Source organism: Mauremys mutica, chromosome 13 (assembly GCF_020497125.1).
Source record: "Mauremys mutica isolate MM-2020 ecotype Southern chromosome 13, ASM2049712v1, whole genome shotgun sequence".
Classification (NCBI taxonomy): Eukaryota; Metazoa; Chordata; order Testudines; family Geoemydidae; genus Mauremys; species Mauremys mutica.
Window position 1 is genome coordinate 16,722,301 of NC_059084.1, and position 18,723 is coordinate 16,741,023.

General features: G+C 40.4%; 1 protein-coding gene across 5 annotated transcripts in view; it reads left to right on the forward strand.

The window, feature by feature from the left end:
• KCNB1 (potassium voltage-gated channel subfamily B member 1) overlaps positions 1 to 9,469 on the forward strand; it is a 203,976-nt gene extending 194,507 nt beyond the window's left edge. For all 5 annotated transcript variants that reach the window (XM_044984652.1, XM_044984648.1, XM_044984653.1 and 2 more), the window contains one exon: positions 6,953 to 9,469. In XM_044984652.1, coding sequence (XP_044840587.1) covers positions 6,953 to 8,971 — 2,019 coding nt within the window. In that variant the 3' untranslated portion in view covers positions 8,972 to 9,469. The remainder of the gene's footprint in view (positions 1 to 6,952) is intronic.
• The last annotated feature ends 9,254 nt before the right edge of the window (positions 9,470 to 18,723 follow it).

Sequence of the window (18,723 nt, forward strand, 5' to 3'; positions counted from 1 at the left end):
TTATGTCCAGTTCATCCCACAAGCTATTGGGCTTATTAATGTTCATTTATATAGAAGAGAAGAATAGTTCACCCACTGCAGGAATTACTAGGTGAAAGTCTAGAGGTCTGTATCGTACAGGAGGTCAGACTAAGGACTGGTCCACACTACAAAGTTAGGTCAACATAAATCACCTTGCATCAACCTATTTTTGCATATCACAACCAAAAGCAAGATCTGTCTCTGGCTGACATAAGCACCCAGTTACGGTGATGCAGTAATACCACTGTCCCGAAGGAAATGGCACCATGGTCAACCTGTTGAGGTCAATACGGTGTGAGTGTAACCACTGCATGACCTGTGTTGACCCCAACAGTCCTCCAGACATTGTCCCACAATGCCCCATGCCCTGCGACAGCGACTCCTCTGGTCATAGTTGTAAACTCCACTGCCTAGGGGGCTCATCCCTTTTTAGGCTCCTCCGCTCCCCCAGCATGTTTTAGAAATGCCTTTTCCTGATTGCTCAGCATGGCAAGCATACTTACCTGCTCAACTGCCCAACCAACCATGCCAGCTCCATGCGCTAGACACGCTTCTGCCTGGAGTAAACAGGAGATATTGGATTTCCTGGGCCTGTGGGAAGAAGAGGAAGTGCAGCTGTAGAAATGTGGACATCTACAAACAGATTGCTCAGGGGATGCTGGCAAAGAGGTACAACAGGGCTCTGTACCAGTGGTGTGTGAAAGCAGAGGAACTTCACCAGGGATACCATAAGGACAGGCAGGTCAGCACTGGATCTGGTGGTGCCCAATGGACGTGCTGCTTTAACCACAAGCTGCATGCTGTTCTTATCAAAGATCCCGCCAACAGACCACTCTGAATACCCCAAAGGAGCCCAAGATAGAGATCCCTGCCATGAACAGCAATGGGGGGGGAGACGCAGCAGCGGTCTCCAGCCATATCATGAGCTAGGACCTGTTCAAGACTCTGCCTCAGTCTAGCTAGTCCTAACAGATGAGCACATCAGAGCCTGATGAAGAAGAAAGGAACTTGGGTAACTGTGTGCATGCATTGTTCCTTACCATGTTTAAATTTAAGGATGGCACCCAGCCCATCGCCATGTTAACAAGACACAGGTATGAACTGTTCATTGTTTTACTCACATGAGGAGAAGTAGCAGTACAACAAACAGAAATTGCAGAGTTGGCATCTGCTTTTCATTTCCCTGTTGGATTAGGTGGGGTGGATGGGGGAAGGAGGCATGCAGCGCACTTTTTTAAAATGTCCATAAGGATGTCCCTTTTATCCTCTTAAGAGATCTTGATTTAAACTTCCATGGAGGTTCTCTGCAATCCTCTCCCCCAGGGATGGCTGCCTTATTTCTCCCTCCATGGTAGGACACTGTCCCATGCCACTCTGCAATGAGTTTGCCAGGCACCATTGCAGTAAGCAGGCTAGTGGCAGATAAGCCCCGAAGGCTTCAGGATGCCAGTAGTAGCTGTGGTCTCTGCCTTTGTTGCCCTCAGGAGTTAGGTATTAGCTCAGATCACCACCAGCTGTGGAAAATAGTTCCAGTATTCAATGCCAATGACCTTGTGCTCACACCCATGGAATAGGGACTGAAATTTTAGTGCTTCATGAAACAGAAAATCCTTCGCCTGCCCTTAACCCTGGCAGGCCATACTCACCTGGCTGGGAGCTGGAGACCAGTGCCATGGAAGGGTACTCCAAAGCTAAAGTGTCAATAATCATTTCTTAGTAAATGTGTTTATGGGAATAAGAGATGGGAGGTGTGAAACTTGTTTTCCCCTTTACATTGTGACTGTAAATCCAGTTGTACATCTGTGTGTTTTTATCAGCAGCTTCTGGCATGGTGGCCCTGAGGAGTGCCCCCACCATCTCTGCAGAATGCTTGACCCTGATGAGGCGGAGAAAGAGAAGTACTAGGGAGGACACGTTCAGTGAGATCCTGCAAGCCAGTGCTGCATCAGACCACGAACAAAGGGGTTGGGGGGACAGTATGACCAGCAACATGGAGAAAGAAAGAGCAGCCAACATAAAGGTCCAGGAGTCCCAGCAGAACAAGGAGAGGGAAATGGGTCTTCTCAGGCAGAAAATCCAAATGCTGCAGACTCTGGTTGACCCACAGGTCTAAAAATCCCAGAATTCCTCACCTTTTTCAGGCCTCAGACAGTTTCATGGTCACTGGTCCCTTTGCCCTGCCTCCCCACCCCACCCAACATACCACATGGCATCACGGCCCACATTCTTATTCCTACTACTTTGTGCTGGGGAACAGCAAGGAAAACCACAGCTTCCACAGTGAGATCGCCACTTGCTTCTCAAGTGTTAGCTGGTGTCTGTGTAGCACTGCATTTGTGCACTGAAATAGACAGAAATGTTTGCTGCCTTTCCACTTCTAAAGTTCCACTCCATTAATTTATGTTAAAAGTTTGCATTATGTCACCTGTGGGTTTTTGCACATTTTTTTTTCACACAATAAAGTTCTTTTTTGGGAGAATAAAATTATCTTTACTAGTTCACCACACGTATTGCAGAATGTACAGTGGTACTCAAAGCAAAGAGTACTTGGACATGTACAGCAAGTACAACATAACTCATAGCTCCAGGAAAACACCCAGTCATGTCATATTTATAAATGTACAGCAAGCACTACACAATTCTTAGCAGCACACAATGCAGCAGGCCCAGAGAACATTCCATCACAGAGCACTACCGTGACTGACTGTTAAAGTGCTCCCTCAACTGCATAGCTCCATGCTGGGCTCTTGTAGTGGCCATTGTGTCTGTCTGTTCAAAGCCAGCAGACAGCTGCTCCACCTCTTCCCTCCACCTCAGCAGCAGCTTTGCCCCCTTTGCTTCACAAATATTATCCAGGGCACAACAGACAACTTACTATTGGGATACTTTTCTCACTGAGATCCAGTCTAGTAAATAAACACCGCCAGCGTCCCTTCAGTCTACCAGAAGCACATTCAACAGTTGTTCTGCAATTGCTTAGTCAGAAATTAAATCTTGCCTTGGTGCTGTGAGGTGGCCCGTATACAGCTTCATGAGGCAAACGGGTTAGGTCCCCCAAAATTACTATTGGCATTTCAGTGGTAATCCACTGGTTGGGAAAAGATGTCCCTGCTTGCAGCTTTCTGAACAGTTCTGTATTCTTAAAGATGCAAGCATCATGCATCTTCCTTGACCAGCCCAGCCCACACTGATATTGGTGAAGTGTCCCCAGTGATCCACCAATGCTTGCATAGCCACAGAACAGTAGCCCTGTCTGTTGATGTACTCTGTGGCAAGGTTGGCTGTGCCAAAATAGGAATGTGTGAGCCATCTATCACCTGCTGCCATTCAGGAACCCCACTGCAGTAAATCAAGCCATCTGTCCTGCACATTACTGAGAGTCACAGTCCTGGGTAGCAGGAGATCATTATTGTCCCTAAACACTTGTATGACAATGGCCTCTACCGTGGATTTTCTGACTCCAAAATGAGTTCTCATTGACTGGAAGCAATCCCGAGTTTCAAGCTGCCACAGTGATAGCCGCTTGCTTCTCCTCTGTCAGCACAGCCCTTATTCTGGTATCCCTGTGCTGAAGGGTTGGGGCAAGCTTGGCACACAGATCTGGGAATGTGGCGAAAGTTCTGCACCTGCTGCTAATCATCTCAAACCTGCATTACAATGCGATCCCACCAGTCAGTGCTCATTTCTCAGGCCCAGAAGCAGCGCTCACCATCTGCAGCTGCTCTGTGAATGCCACAAACCACCTTGACCTGATTTTGTTATGTCCCTTAGCAAGTTGTCCTTGAAGACGTTGCCACTTCCCCCATTGGTGTGGTATTTCTTGCAGGTCTACGAATACAGGAGAATCATGCGTTCTGTATTTGAAGCATTAATGAGAACAGTGCAGAGCTCTGTGGGCTCCGTGCTTCTGTCAGAGATGGTGAACACTGAGAAGTGCTGCAAGGTTTTGTGGGTTTTTTTAAAAAGGCACTGAAATTATGGGATATAGATGGCATGATGGAGAAAGTTGCAAACTGGGAATATGACCCCTAGAGCCCAGTGAGTCCCATAGATTCATTTCTACCTCACAACACATTGAGAAAAGTTCCCAAAAGGCATCACACTGGATGGTAGCACATGCCACATGGGGCTACCTGCCCATGGTGCACACCGCACTTTCTGTACACTGACGTAACTTGCATCAACTAAAATTTGTAATTCAGCCATGGCCTTAGTAGTGGTCCCTTCTGGACTTAAAAATCTATCAAGCAATGCCAAGTCAGAGCTGACATGAAGAAATTATCTTCTCACCAACTGAGGGTTCATTTTTATATAATTCAGTGTGCCAATATTTTTGATCAAAATGTTTCTGTGAAATTTTCCTCCACTTGTCACTGCCTTGTTCACCAAAACAAAAAATTACTTGTGTATGGGCTGGAGTAGTTTGTTTCTTTTCTATTCCTTGTTTCTTTTCTATTGTTCATGATCTAATTGTATTCCTGATTGCCTCTGACTGGCACTCAGTTCACACACCTATTTAAGTTCATTTCTAAGCTGTTTCCTGTTGGAAGTTTGTCTCTAGTGACTCCTGCGTTTCCATTTCTCTAACAATAAAGTTATATTTAACCACAGTAGAAAGAAACACTTAGAAAGGGGAAGTTTCCTACCTACGTTGCCAGTAATACTTTAGTTACTGTTTGTGGTGGAATTATAAAAATCCACTATACTTTTCACCATTTGTTCTGTTCACTTGTTCCATTTCATTAAGCTGCATGGGTTGCAAATTTTACAGGGGAGATTTTTTTTTAGCCAATTTTAAAAAAATGTTTTGCATTACATTGTTTTGGAAAAAATCATGAAAACATTTTAAAATTACAAATGGATGTTTTATCACTTAAAAACAAACAAACATAGAAATCTACAGTTTTTTAGCCGAAATTACCTGGCAGTGTCTCTTTTACCTGTTTGTTTTCAAGGCATATGTAATCTACTTTTGTTCGAAAATCACATCTGAAGTGTACTGCATCAGCCCAACTCATGCAATGCCTCCAAGCATTGCAGAACACATCCACTTTTCAATCCTTGAATAAGAGTCAGGTGCAGTGTGTGTGACTGAAAATGGGTGCTTCTGCCACAGCAGCAAGGGTTGGGTTGCACCGTGTTCCATTTTAGCTCTTGTCCATGTAGGCAGATGTTCAAAAGCTTGGGGCATCCTGAGTGCTTATGGTATTGGCACTGCTTACAGTTGAAAATGTGATATGTAAGAGTTTTTTTCTCTAATGCTCCTGATGGTAGTTCTTGATGCTTTCTCATTGAAACGGGTTAAACAGTGTTATTGTGAGCAAGGCTAACATTTCTAACCAGTCAAATTGGGGGGGGGGAGGGGAGGACGGGGGCGAGTTCTTTTCATGTTTTCAACTCAGTGTGTGAAGTCCTGCCATGGGATTTTATAATTCATTGTATACTGTGGTATATTTAGCCAATGCAGCTTTTGACTTTACGTTGTTTTTAAAGCAGAGCAGCAGAAAAGTAAGCATAAAGGATCACCTTGCAGCACAATGAATAAATAAAAATAGTCATAGACATGTATGTTTTGAATGCACTTCCATATTTTGCCAGTAGCCTAAGAAACAAGATATCCTTTCACCCAGTTAGGAAGCAGCAGAATTAATTCATCACCAAGAGAAGGTACATCTCAAATTGTCCATCAACGCTAAAGCATCCCACAAATAAGTTAAAAGAAAATGTCATCGGCTCTTGAAAGCAGGGAAACAGAAAAAAAGTGAACGTTATCCATTTTAATGCTTGTATACAACAGCTATGGGTGGGCAGCTCGGATACACAATCTTAAGGTTGTAATGAGCATAGAGTAATCCAGCACGGTACCACTTCCTAGTCTCTTCACAATCAGTGATTCAGGAACAGACAGACTTTTTTCCCCTAGCCATTTTCTTCTTCTCATTGCATTCTTTGTCCCAGGAATGGGTGCCTAATGACTGATGTGCTCTCTGGAAGTTGGTGCTGACCTGACCTGACGACCTCAAAGTTGTGTAATTTGATGTTCACAGGCAAGTTAGCTGTGATGATGAGTTCCAATAGCTGATCAGGCAAAATATGGAATATTTTGGAATTCTAAGATCTCTTTCAAAAGTCTTGGGAAAGTTTTATCAGCTTTCAAACCAGTCAGGCCAGTTTTCCATAGGTTTTAGTCATTCAAAATGTGGCATATATAGTATAATTGTGCCTGTGTAACGCCGACAGACCCCGGTTGTCGGCGGGTGGGATCAAACATGAGCCCTGTGGACCTAAATGCATAAGCCTCTACCACATGAGCTAAAAGCCACATGACCCTTAGCTAAAACTATAGCAGGCTCATTAATCTCTAAGTGGTCTCGGTGGAGCACCACACCCAGGAGATGTGTGGCTTACACATGCAAGTGAATATTATTAGCCATATGCATGTGCAGTTACCAAATGAACACAATTATGTTAACTGTACATTAAATGGGGTGCATTACTACACATTGCATTTTGCGCACACAATTGCATCCCCAAATTGGATGGAAATCTGGCTCTCATCTACAGGTGGCCTTTAATGGGTACCTTGTGGATGGCTAATACAAAGCTACTCCTCTGAATTATCTCACAATCCTCCAGACAGTTTGGCTATCTGATACAAGTGCCTTGAAGAGGTAGAGATGAGCAAACTGGATGGGGGAATCTGTGTTCAACCTTCTTTGTGTACAAGACACATTTAAAAACTGTTTGCAGATTCATCCCTTTTCAGATCATATTTTGTTATGTTGTATTTATGGGAGCCGCACTTGTATAACTAAGGGCAGAATTAGCCTGAGATACGTCAGTGAAAATATCCTGTATATTAACAACAGTGAGGATAAATATTGAAGCATATCTGTTGAGATGAACTAACTAGTTTTTCTTTTATTTGCAGATTTTGGCCATCATTTCCATCATGTTCATTGTATTATCTACAATAGCCTTGTCGCTTAATACGCTTCCTGAACTACAAGGCACGGATGAATTTGGACAAACCACGGACAACCCTCAGCTTGCCCACGTGGAGGCAGTGTGCATTGCATGGTTTACAATGGAATACCTCTTGCGGTTCCTATCCTCACCTAAGAAATGGAAGTTTTTCAAAGGCCCCCTGAACGCTATTGATTTGCTAGCTATCTTGCCCTATTATGTCACTATCTTCCTCACGGAATCAAACAAAAGTGTACTTCAGTTCCAAAATGTACGCAGGGTGGTTCAGATATTTCGTATCATGAGGATACTCCGAATTCTAAAGCTTGCCAGGCACTCAACTGGTTTACAGTCCTTGGGATTTACACTAAGGAGAAGCTATAATGAGCTTGGATTACTCATCTTGTTTTTGGCCATGGGCATTATGATCTTTTCCAGCTTAGTTTTTTTCGCAGAAAAAGATGAGGATGATACAAAATTCAAGAGCATCCCAGCTTCCTTCTGGTGGGCAACTATCACCATGACAACAGTAGGCTATGGAGACATCTACCCCAAAACTCTCTTAGGCAAAATAGTTGGAGGGTTGTGCTGCATTGCTGGGGTGCTGGTGATTGCCCTTCCCATCCCAATCATTGTAAATAACTTCTCCGAGTTCTACAAAGAGCAGAAGAGGCAGGAGAAAGCCATCAAGCGCAGAGAAGCACTTGAAAGAGCAAAAAGAAATGGCAGCATTGTCTCCATGAATATGAAGGATGCTTTTGCCCGTAGTGTAGAACTGATGGATATTGTGGTTGAAAAGAATGGAGAAAGCACAGGCAAAAAGGATAAAGTTCAGGACAATCATTTATCCCCCAGCAAGTGGAAATGGACCAAGAGAACACTCTCTGAAACTAGTTCCAGTAAATCTTTTGAAACTAGGGAACAAGGATCTCCAGAAAAGGCCCGGTCCTCTTCCAGCCCTCAGCACCTGAATGTCCAACAGTTGGAGGACATGTACAACAAAATGGCAAAGACTCAGTCACAGCCAAACCTCAACACTAAAAACACAGGTCACCCTGGAAAGCAAAAGGAAGAGCTAGAAATGGAGACTATTCCTGGCCCAACGGTCCCTTTATTGACCACCCGTGCAGACGGGATCATTGACATGAGGAGCATGTCAAGCATTGACAGTTTTATAAGCTGTGCTACAGATTTCCCTGACTCTGGGAAATTCTCCCACAGTCCACTTGCTACACTTCCCTGCAGAGGAGGTGTTAATCCAATTCAGGAGCAAATCAGGGCAGAGGGAAGTGGAACCAGGTTCATGGAGATAAACCCAAAGCCGGAAGGCAGCCATCGCTCTACATTTTTCATAGAAAGCCCAAATAGTTCTGTAAAAGCCAGTAACCCTTTAAAATTAAGATCTCTGAAAGTCAACTTTATGGAAGATGACAACAGCACATTAGTACCAGCATCAAATGTACTGAGACTATATCCAGATGCTCTCAAGAATAGGGGAGCTGCTGCCGCTGCAGACAGTTCCTTACTCTCTGATCGGTCTTTAGTCAGTCCAGAAACCTCTATCTACACAACAGCGAGTGCTAGAACACCCCCAACGTCGCCAGAGAAGCAGATAGCAATAGCTTTCAATTTTCACGATGCCAGCATACATAAATATATAGATGCTGACACTGATGATGAAGGTCAGTTGCTTTACGACTCAAGCCCTCCAGGAAATGTAAGTCCCAAATACAATATTACAAACAGTGCTTGTCTAAAGCAAAAAGATAACATTTATAGAATGGAGAAGAACCATCTAGAGAGTGCTGCTTTACCCACCTCACCGAAATTTATAGGGCAAAACTGCATTTACTCCATGGAAGGTATCACTGGAAAAACCCAGGGCAATCAGGAGACTGTCAGACTAGAAAATCACATTTCACCTGAGGTCCATATATTACCAGGTGGTGGAGGACATGCTAACACCCACGATCAAAGCATCTGACATATGCTCCAAAAAACTTGTTGAACATTGAAAGGAATGTCTTTACAGTCAACACAACGAACGGGAGCTTCTGCATGGCATGAACTTTGACTGAAGCAAGCCACTTGTTTCTAAAAGTCTGAGGGGAGGCCTGGTGTGGGTTTATGAAAACATCCTTCTCTGGAACAACTATAAAGATGTTGCCCGATTCATCCTACAAACATCAATGAAAATAAAGATTGCAAGTCTTGCTCACACTTCGATCTCCTTTCATGTCCTTCATTGAAGTCAGCATGACCAAATATATATCAACTCTACTTGTACAATGGATCTCCTTTTGGAAGTGTTAACATCTGATTTGTGTTACTTCCATAGAAGAGACCAAGGCATCCAGATTTGAACTCTGGACCAAATTACTGGGGTTGGTATAAAGTTAGAAACACAATACTTGTTGCTTCAGGGCAGTTGTTCCAAATAGCCTCATCTGCATCTTTCTTTCCGATGGATACAGTGTCTAAAGGTAACAGGGAACACTTGCATTATGGGTAAATCTAAGCTTATGTCTATTTAAAATAACAGTGATCTAGAGAAATAAATTATTAAAATGCCCTGTGTGTGTTTAATTCTTCCAGATACTGTAGGACCTGATGTTTTATTTTGAAATATCATCAGGGTGAGTTGCACCACTTGTATCTAATTTAAAACGCCCCCTAGGTAAAGTAGTGAAACTTGCACTTACCCACTGCGAAAACCAATACCAAATCTGGGGCTATAGAGGGGCTTCTAAGCCACAACCCACACTGGGGGAGTGTGAAGGGGCCGTGCAGAAGTAGGACTCTCCAGGGGCACTTTGGCTGACTCAGCCAGAATTCTTCCAGGGTTCTGCGGGAGAATGCACCTGAGTGAGAGCTCGACACATTTACAGGATGTAACATGCTTCCTCTTACTACTAGTCCATTACCCCATACTGCCTGTTCTGTGCAGAAGTCAGGGACCCAGGAGCTGCCCTTTTTGGAGAGTCCAGGCATTCTAGGCTTGTATACTGCTTGTGTTGCAACCTGCCCCTACACCAGAGTGTAAAGAGTGGCAGTGATGGCTCCTTGTGCCCCTCCCATTCTGACTTCCATATTCACTTAGGGGTCAGCCTCAATCTAACTCATAAAGTAGGAGGAGAGGGATGAGTCAGTCTGAAGCATTTTGCACTCAGTCGATGTTGAATGACTAGATATGCAAGTGTTAACTAAATATGCAAAAACAGGACTTATTTAATTATACGCAACAGGCCTGATTGTGCTGTCATTTCCACTGGTGAAATCAGGAGTGACTCCATTGAAACCAATGAAGTTACACTAGTGTAAAATGGATATAAGTGAAAGGCAAATCAGGTCAAGTCGCTTAATAATATTCAATCTTTTTCTTAAAAATGACCATTTTAAACAAATGCAACTAACAGCAACCAGCTTAGGTTTTAAACATTGTCCTTCTATAAAGTTATTTGACTTGTGTAGAAAATATTTTTTCTTTAATTTTTAATATTAAAAAAAAAGCACTTTCTGTTGAGGGTTTGTTTTTATTATTATTATTTGGGGGCGGGGGGGTGAAGGTGGAATAACAAACCAGAGTGTAAGAATCTAGCACTTTAAACAAGCACTATCTTCATTTGTGCCTCCTGTTATGGCTGTGATTTGTTACACACTTGTAACAACACACAATCCGTCCTGTGATAACTGTGATGGTAACACTTTATGTTGTCTGTTTCTATTGTAAAGCTAAACTGTAAATAACTTATATCAATAAGAGTTTGATGCATATTTATGAGTACCTGCTGTGATGTGTAACTATTTGCATGCAACAGGTCTTGGTACATAAATATCAAGTGTCGCTTTATAAAGAAAACTCTACATCTCTAGGAAGATAAACTATCTGGGTCTGGTGCATTTTGTTCCTTTCTATTGCAAAATAGCTGTTGGTTGGTCCTGAATGTAACTGTCTGTCCACTCTATACTATACTTCTGTCTATCAGTAACAATGAATGCAGCACGTACAGATGAAAGCAATAAGCACATGTATGTTTTAGGAATTATGGGTTGTAACTATAGCTTTGTTAGGTCTGTACTTGGAACAGTACTGTACACATATTTGGATCGATTCTGCTCTCAGTATCCAGAGCAATTATCCAGATTACTCTCCTCATGTTGGGTTAGAGCTTGAGGTTCTTCCTCAGAGTTTTTACTCACTTCTTAATAAGGCTGAATCCTGGGAAATTTCCTGAGGGAGAAGAGAGACAGAACAAACTGAGTAAGGACCTCAAGAATTAGCCTAGTGACAGAACAGACCTCATTCCATGCAAAATGTTACACAGCAAGTACTCAAAATAAATAAAAGTACCTGTCTGTACAGAAGCATCTTCAGAGCACTTATATAGGGCCAGTTCCTGAGGGGTCGTTAGTCAGTTTTTACTCAGTCTTCACTCAAACAAAACTCATTCATTTGAATGGGCGTTTTGCCTGACTAAGGACTTCAGGCTTTGGCCTATCGTAAATACAAGTGTACTTAGGGGAACTAATGTAGTGTGTTGCTGAGATACTTGTTAAGACTAAGTAATTATTAGAAAGTAAAGTTAAAGTGACTTTCCAGCAGATAAAGCTTTAAGTATTGATTGATTCTATGGGCTGCTAGGCCATAGAGTGGAAATGTGAATTTTTAAAGAGAGCAGTCTCGGCATAATCTCAATTTTTCAGTCATCAGCCATGTCTGCCATCAGCACAAATATAAACAAATAAAAAAAATTAATTCAGGGAAAAATAACTTTTTTTTGGATAAAGTAAATAATAGTGATTTCCGATTTAAATATTTTTAAAGCTGATGCTTTCATGTTAAAAAAAAGTCATATTTTACATATCAGAAAAGTGATCGTATTTAAATATAGCCATACACTGTAGTGTTTACCACACATTCATTCAAAGTGATGTATTTGGTTTATAGATGGCACTGACAAAAATGTATAGATCAATAATTGTCATTTTTTAATAAAAACAACTGGTGCAACTCTCCTTGTAACCAAAGGCCCTCTCTCTCTGCCTTGTGTGATCAAATCTGACACACACCTTATCTCATCTATTTAGTCTTACCATTAAAGTAGCATTTTATTGAATCACTTTTGAAGTGGCTGTCAAAAGTATCATTAAATTTCTACCTTTTAAGTCTTAATGGCCAAACTCCTATAGATTTCTTATAGAAAGAGAATAATGTACAATTAAGCATATAATATGCTTGAAGAGCATTTCTTTCTTATTTGTGTGTGGAGATGTAGCTCTTATTTTGTGCCCAGTTAAAAATGAAATATGCTTAACTTATTTTAATGAAATAAAGTCTGAATAAGAAATATATATCTATATATATGTGTGCGTGTGTGTACATAATACATATATATATATGTAAGCACTGGGAAATCTACTCTCAAATGAAAAGCTAAACTAGACTGAGAGTCTGTACTCATTACAGAAGAAAAGGCAGTGCTTTGAAAACGTAAAGCTCACCAAATCCCATAGGTATTTAAAGGGCAACTTCATTTTACAGTTCATTTGATAAATATTTCCCTGATCTTCTAAAATTGGAGGGGAAATATGTAATATCTCTTGCATCAAGCTAAAGTCTGCAGATCAGTCGCTAATATCTGGCATTCAGGTCCTTCACTGTGTACCATGCGTCAAGCAAGCTGATAGAGTTTTATCTACTGCAGCAAAGGGCATCACAATCGAAAGGACTGTGTGCACATGGTGTCTGGGTTCTTGCTTGTATCTTACGCAATCTACAACTTTATATATATATATATATATATATATATATATAATGTGGAAGGAATGGGTGCAGTTTTCTTAACCAGGAGGCAAAAGATTTTTTTGACTTTTAGCTTTGTACAAAGGAAAACAACAGTAACTTATTGTAGTAGATTTCTCAGTGCCTTTTCTTAGAAACTTCACCTAAGCACATTTAAGGAAAAACAAAAACAGACTCTCCTGTGAAACCCACATTTTATGAAAGCTTCAAGAATCAATAAGAGAAAAGAAGAAAGAAGAAGAAGAAAGAATGCCAATGGAACACATATTCTCTTTCTGATCATACTGTGTCAAAGACCTGGGGAATATTAATCTGTGCACGTCATGTAGAAACAAACCCTACGTGGTTGGTCTCTTTGGCAACTATGGCTGTGATAAACTGTAGCCTTTTCTTCCCTTGCAGCTAATATGATAAACATTTTTAAGGAAAAACAGTATTCTCTTCTGTAAAATTGTAATGTATTGTTAATATTTGTATCTATTGTATATTTATGTTTTGACAGAATTATGGCTGGTACAGTTTATAATAAATAACAGGGGTATTTAAAACTTATTACAAAGACAAGGTTGCTAATGCCAGGTTCTCTCTGTTGATAAGTTCCGCATAACATTATCTCCAATAGTTTTTACCAGATTTCTCAAACACCTCATTTTAAGCAAATAGTAGAATTCCTGGGTAAGGTAATGAAACAAAGGAAACTATACGACATTTATGTTGTACAGTATAGCTCAGACAGTCAACAAAATGGGGAGGTGGAGCATCCCATATATCTATTTCTTTAGCAAAGCTCTCATATTTTATCAATTTTTACACTTACGGTAACCAAAATGAACCAAACATTAGCTGAGATTGCTTTAGAATCACCCAGTTGGGCAGAACATGGCTTTAAATAATTCTTGATTAAAGTACAGATGTTCTAGTTACCTCTATACCGTTTGTTTGCCATTGTGTTGGCTCGATAAGTATCTGATGTATGGAAAAGTCGTGTGACTTTCATGCATTCCAGAGTAGTCTATTTTTCTGTTCAGATTTTAAATATTATATATATAAAATATAAATATAGATCTGTATTTTTAGCAAATTTATAATAGGGCAAACAAGTCAAATTTCTTCTTTTTGTATTACAGAATAATATATTAGCAGCTATTGTTGTTCATCTACATAGCTGATTTCCTGAGTGTTTTTTTTTGTTATGTCTCTGTTCTGAGGACACCTGAAACATCCCTCCTGAAGTAGGTCTGCAAAAGGTCACAGAGTCTCTTTGATGTCATCATGTATTTGTATTTTCCTGCTTGTGGTCCTTAAAAAATAAACAAACTACAAGGACAGTACATGGAAACTGAGATGTGTTTTCTTGGAAAAAAGAGAGTATGGGCCAGACAGTGATCACAAGTGCAATGGTGTAGATTGGGAGGAGCTCCACTGACTTCAACCCTTAACTGTAGCCTTTGCCTTCAGTGGAGTTTTTCCAGATTTACATTGCCCTTTGTGTAGAAGGGACTAGATTTGGAAATCACCATCAACTTCATCGTTAGTGATGGAGTCAACTACAAAAGTTTTAGCCATGGAGTTGGGATAAGCACCAGAACTGAAAGTTCAGGCTCTTATCCAACCTGAAGACCTGATGATGTATTCTTTATTCAGGTAAAGTTCCACTGAAATGCCAAGCCCAGTGGGAGTTTTGTCTAAGTAAAGACTGCAGGTCAAGTAATTGTTCTGTATTTTGATATTGCCACCTTCAGTCCTGGGCAAAACCAAGAATTGTGGAGAACATGTATTTATCCAAATTCCTAAATATACAAGTTTCAGAAAGGGACTGGATTTGGGTTTGGTTAAAGCAAAGTTTTGTCCGTGTACTTAGTTCTTCTTAATCATTTTGCTGCTCCCCAATTACAATCTCACCTACAATGAAACAAAAATACAAGAGAAAAACAAATGCCTTGAAATGTACCATCTCACGGCCCCATGGGAGATCAATGGGGAGTTTTGGCCCTAAATCTATGCATAAATATTACTTTTTTGAATTGGTCCAAATGTTTAAACATAAAATTAAGAAAACACGACTCTTTGCACATTGGCAGTTTCTTTCCAGAGTTGAAAGTCTAGTGCAGTAGCTTCTGTTAGCCCAGCTCTATATTTACACAGCTATGGTCTCTTTGTGGAATTTTCCTATATGCCTGCAACCCTAGAGAGCAAACCTGAAACATGATTTAATTAGACATCTGTACATTTGACAATGTATAAATAATCAGCAATCACAGTATGAACAGGCTTGTAATGACCAGCAAAGGTTGCCTTGCCCATGATTTATACATTAACAAGGCTCAGCTACCATGAGTGGAAATAAATGAATGGAAAATGTGTGTTTCTTTTTCTGAAAGGGAGCCACACCTCCAACTAGCCAACGCAATAACCCTGCACATCTGACATCTAGAATCATATAAAGTGCCCTCCAACAGGGCATACCAATAAAATACTTGGTTTACTCAACATGTTATGGACCAAATTCACCACTGCAGTAAGTTGCAATTGCTTATTCCAATGTTAAATTTGACCCTCTGCTATCTCTCCTGCATTAGGAAAGAACACATCCAAATGCCAGTCATCTCACCAATTAAAAGGTGATGGTTTTCCAGCATGTGTTTTGAAGCCATGTACCAATATAATTAGGCTTTGGGGCTTAAAGAAGTTATTTTTCTGCAAGACAAAAGAAATCTTCTGAAAGCTAAAAGTTCATATTCCCCTTTGTTGCTGATGTTACCTAAACCCCGATAAGTGTCCTTTGACCCCAATGGTCAGGTGCCACAATTGTTCATATCTGTAAATATGGCTCAGTTTTGCTTTTCTCGATTCTGGCTCCATCGCACAATAAATCATGTTAGCGGCTTAGGAAAGAATACTTTTCATTTTAAAACAGAGCTTAATACTATTATATTGATGATCCCTAGGTCTGAGCAAGGATAAACATTTGAAATTTTAAAGAGATGCTTATAACACTGCCGCTATGCTGTATTAAATAAGTAAATTTGAACTCAGTGCAAAGCCACACTATATTCAGATCTTTCTGAGATGCCAGCAAATATATTTTAGGGGAAAACTAAAGGCTCTGTGTGATCTCAGGGATGGAAGACACCTGTTCGAAAACCGTCTGGATAGGGAGAGGTGAAAAGCAGTAATAATTCGATGGAAGTGTGTGAAAGAGAATGACAATCATTTCATTCAGATTTGTTGGTTTATGATCATTCTGTTATTTCTCTTTAAATGTGCAAGATCATCTTGGGTGAACTCCTGGCCCCCATTGAAGTCAATTATAAAACTCACATTGACGTCAATGGGACTAGATTTCACCCCATATTTTTAAAATTTATCAGGACTTTAGACAAGGACTTGTTGATTTGTAGGAGTAGTTACCAACAGATATTGTATCAGTTACTTTGATTGTGTCACACCTTTTAGTGTCCTTGCTAATCTGCAATTAAGACCAATTCTGAGCTATGTGTGGTACTTCATGGTTATTGTGCAGTATTTCAATTTTGATCTGTCCCTGACATATTTCTTGTCATTTATCCTCCTCTATCTTGTTTCTGAAGTACTGTTGAGCTCATTTTGCCTCATATGACCACTATCTTTGTTTTATATTCTGTTGGTTTGAGCCCTGAGGTATAGGACACTTCTCAGTCCTTGCCAGCTTTTTGATGGTTGGTGTACAGAGTTGTTTTCACAATAAAACATTCCCTGCTGGTTTGTCATTGGGGCAGATCCTCCATATTACGTTGAACTTTGAAGCCATGATAAGAAGTGATTCTCAAGACCTAAGACTAACAGGCTGGCCACAGCTCCGAAATTGTACCAATTTTAACCTTTTTATATATTATTGGCATTAGAAGATTTTGATCTGCTGTACTCAACTTTAACATGGAAGAGTCCTGCTTTTTAATCAGTCCAGTGAAGTGGTTCTTGAATGGAGAGAAAACATCTAAAGATGCACTACTCTTTGTGCTCTTAAAGACATGCCATGTTGTAACAAACGTATGACTAGTTAGGGAAGTTACAGCTGTCTTTCACTATGCTATAAATCATTCAGAATTTCACAGTGCCTGCAGGGATAGAACAAATCTCCTCCTGCTCCAAAAGCACAGGCCCTCATCCTATCAGCAAACACACTCTCCATTAGCGATATAGGGCCTATGAGCCACAGATGAGCAGTTCTGATTGTATTCATTAGAGGGCAGTGAGGGGCATACAAACTAGCCAGTAAGAAGGTGCAATAAAAATGGCACAGGTTTTTTTAAAAAAACATTTAAACAGTAAAGCTGGTATTTAACACCAAATAAAAACTGGAAAAAATTCCTGGGACACTCCTGGTAGATCTGGATGGAATTATAGTGAGAAAGGGCAGAGAATATCAAGTCTGATGCTCCATTGCTTTACACCGTGTTTAGTCATTTTATACCTGTGGAAAGTGGAGGCACTAGTAAATTAGGCCCAAAATGTGTATTGAAGGGTAGTTGTTGCCATGCATGTCCTCCTGCCCCAGCAGATTCTGCACAGCCAGCATGTGTTCATCGTTCTATTAGATTGGGTCACGCTAAGGGCCAGCGCATCAGAAGATGTTTTTTCACCATTTGAGCAATATCTGCTCCAGACCCTTATGTTTTGGGGTAACTATGATTCCATTAGCCATATACTAGTGGACTTAGAGTCTTACGTTTTGGGAGGGGAGAGGGAGGGCTTGGTGCGGGTTTTTGTTCGTTTGTTTTTGGTCAATAGTCCTTCTTTGTTGAAGTTTATTGATCATTCCAGTTGTTTCTGTAAAAAATAATTTAAAAAAAAATAAAAAATCAATGTCTTTATATGCATGTAGTGGTATGAAACTGTGATCAATGTGTGACATTCAGAAACTGTCTTGTAAACTATGTCCAAATGTCTACAGATTTTAAAGCAATGGTCCCCTACTGCAGAAATAAATAAAAAGGTATGGATAAAACTGAGCCTTTGGTTGGTTTGTTTTATGGCCGTATTTACTGGCCAATGCTACAATAACTATGGTCAATTGGCACAGTGATTCAGGCTACTTGAAACCATTGCAACTGACAGCAGATTTTATACAGTACCCTATTTTCCCATATCTAGGGCACTGGTTCAGAAAAGCACTTAAGCACATGCTGAACTTTAAGCATGTATTTATGTCCCATTGATTCCAAAGGGACTTAAGCATATGCATGAAGTTAAATATATGTGTAAGTGCTTACCTGAATCAGGATGCTTTCTCTGAATCAGAACCTAAAGCCCAGATCCTTAAAAATATTTAGGCACCTAACTTCCTGGACTTAAGTGTTTTAGAATTGTACATTGAAATATACATTGATCTAATTTAGCCACAACTCATCTCAGTGAAACAGACCACTCGCCAAACACTATTCCATTCTGAATAGTGATGTGTTTACAGATATCAGACTGGAGAGCATAATGATGAGAGCCCTGCCATTTTTAAGCTTTGACCTTGATGTTGCAATTGATCACAAGCAGATGGGATGCCAGCAGAGTTTGTCAGATAAAGAGCTCTGGATGTGGAAACTGGCTAAACAGGTTGCACGTATAGTTACTGGGTCAAGAACCTGGATTTTCTGATTGAGCAATTGCATTTTTCTTCCCCAGAAAATGAAATAATGAGAGGTTAGTTAAGTTGTGCAAGACATCAGAACAAAGGGCCTTTTGCACTACTCAGTTGTACTTTTCTTTGAGTTGGTGAAACTATGTTTTAAACTGACATACAATTCCAATATAAGATAGGAGTCTTCAGACCTTTAACACAAACCTCCTGATTTCTAAAGACAATTAGCTTCATTTAATTCGTACACTTTAATTGACGACCAAATTTAAAAAAAAAATGAAAGCACACACTTTAACTCAGTGTTTCTCAAATTGGGGTC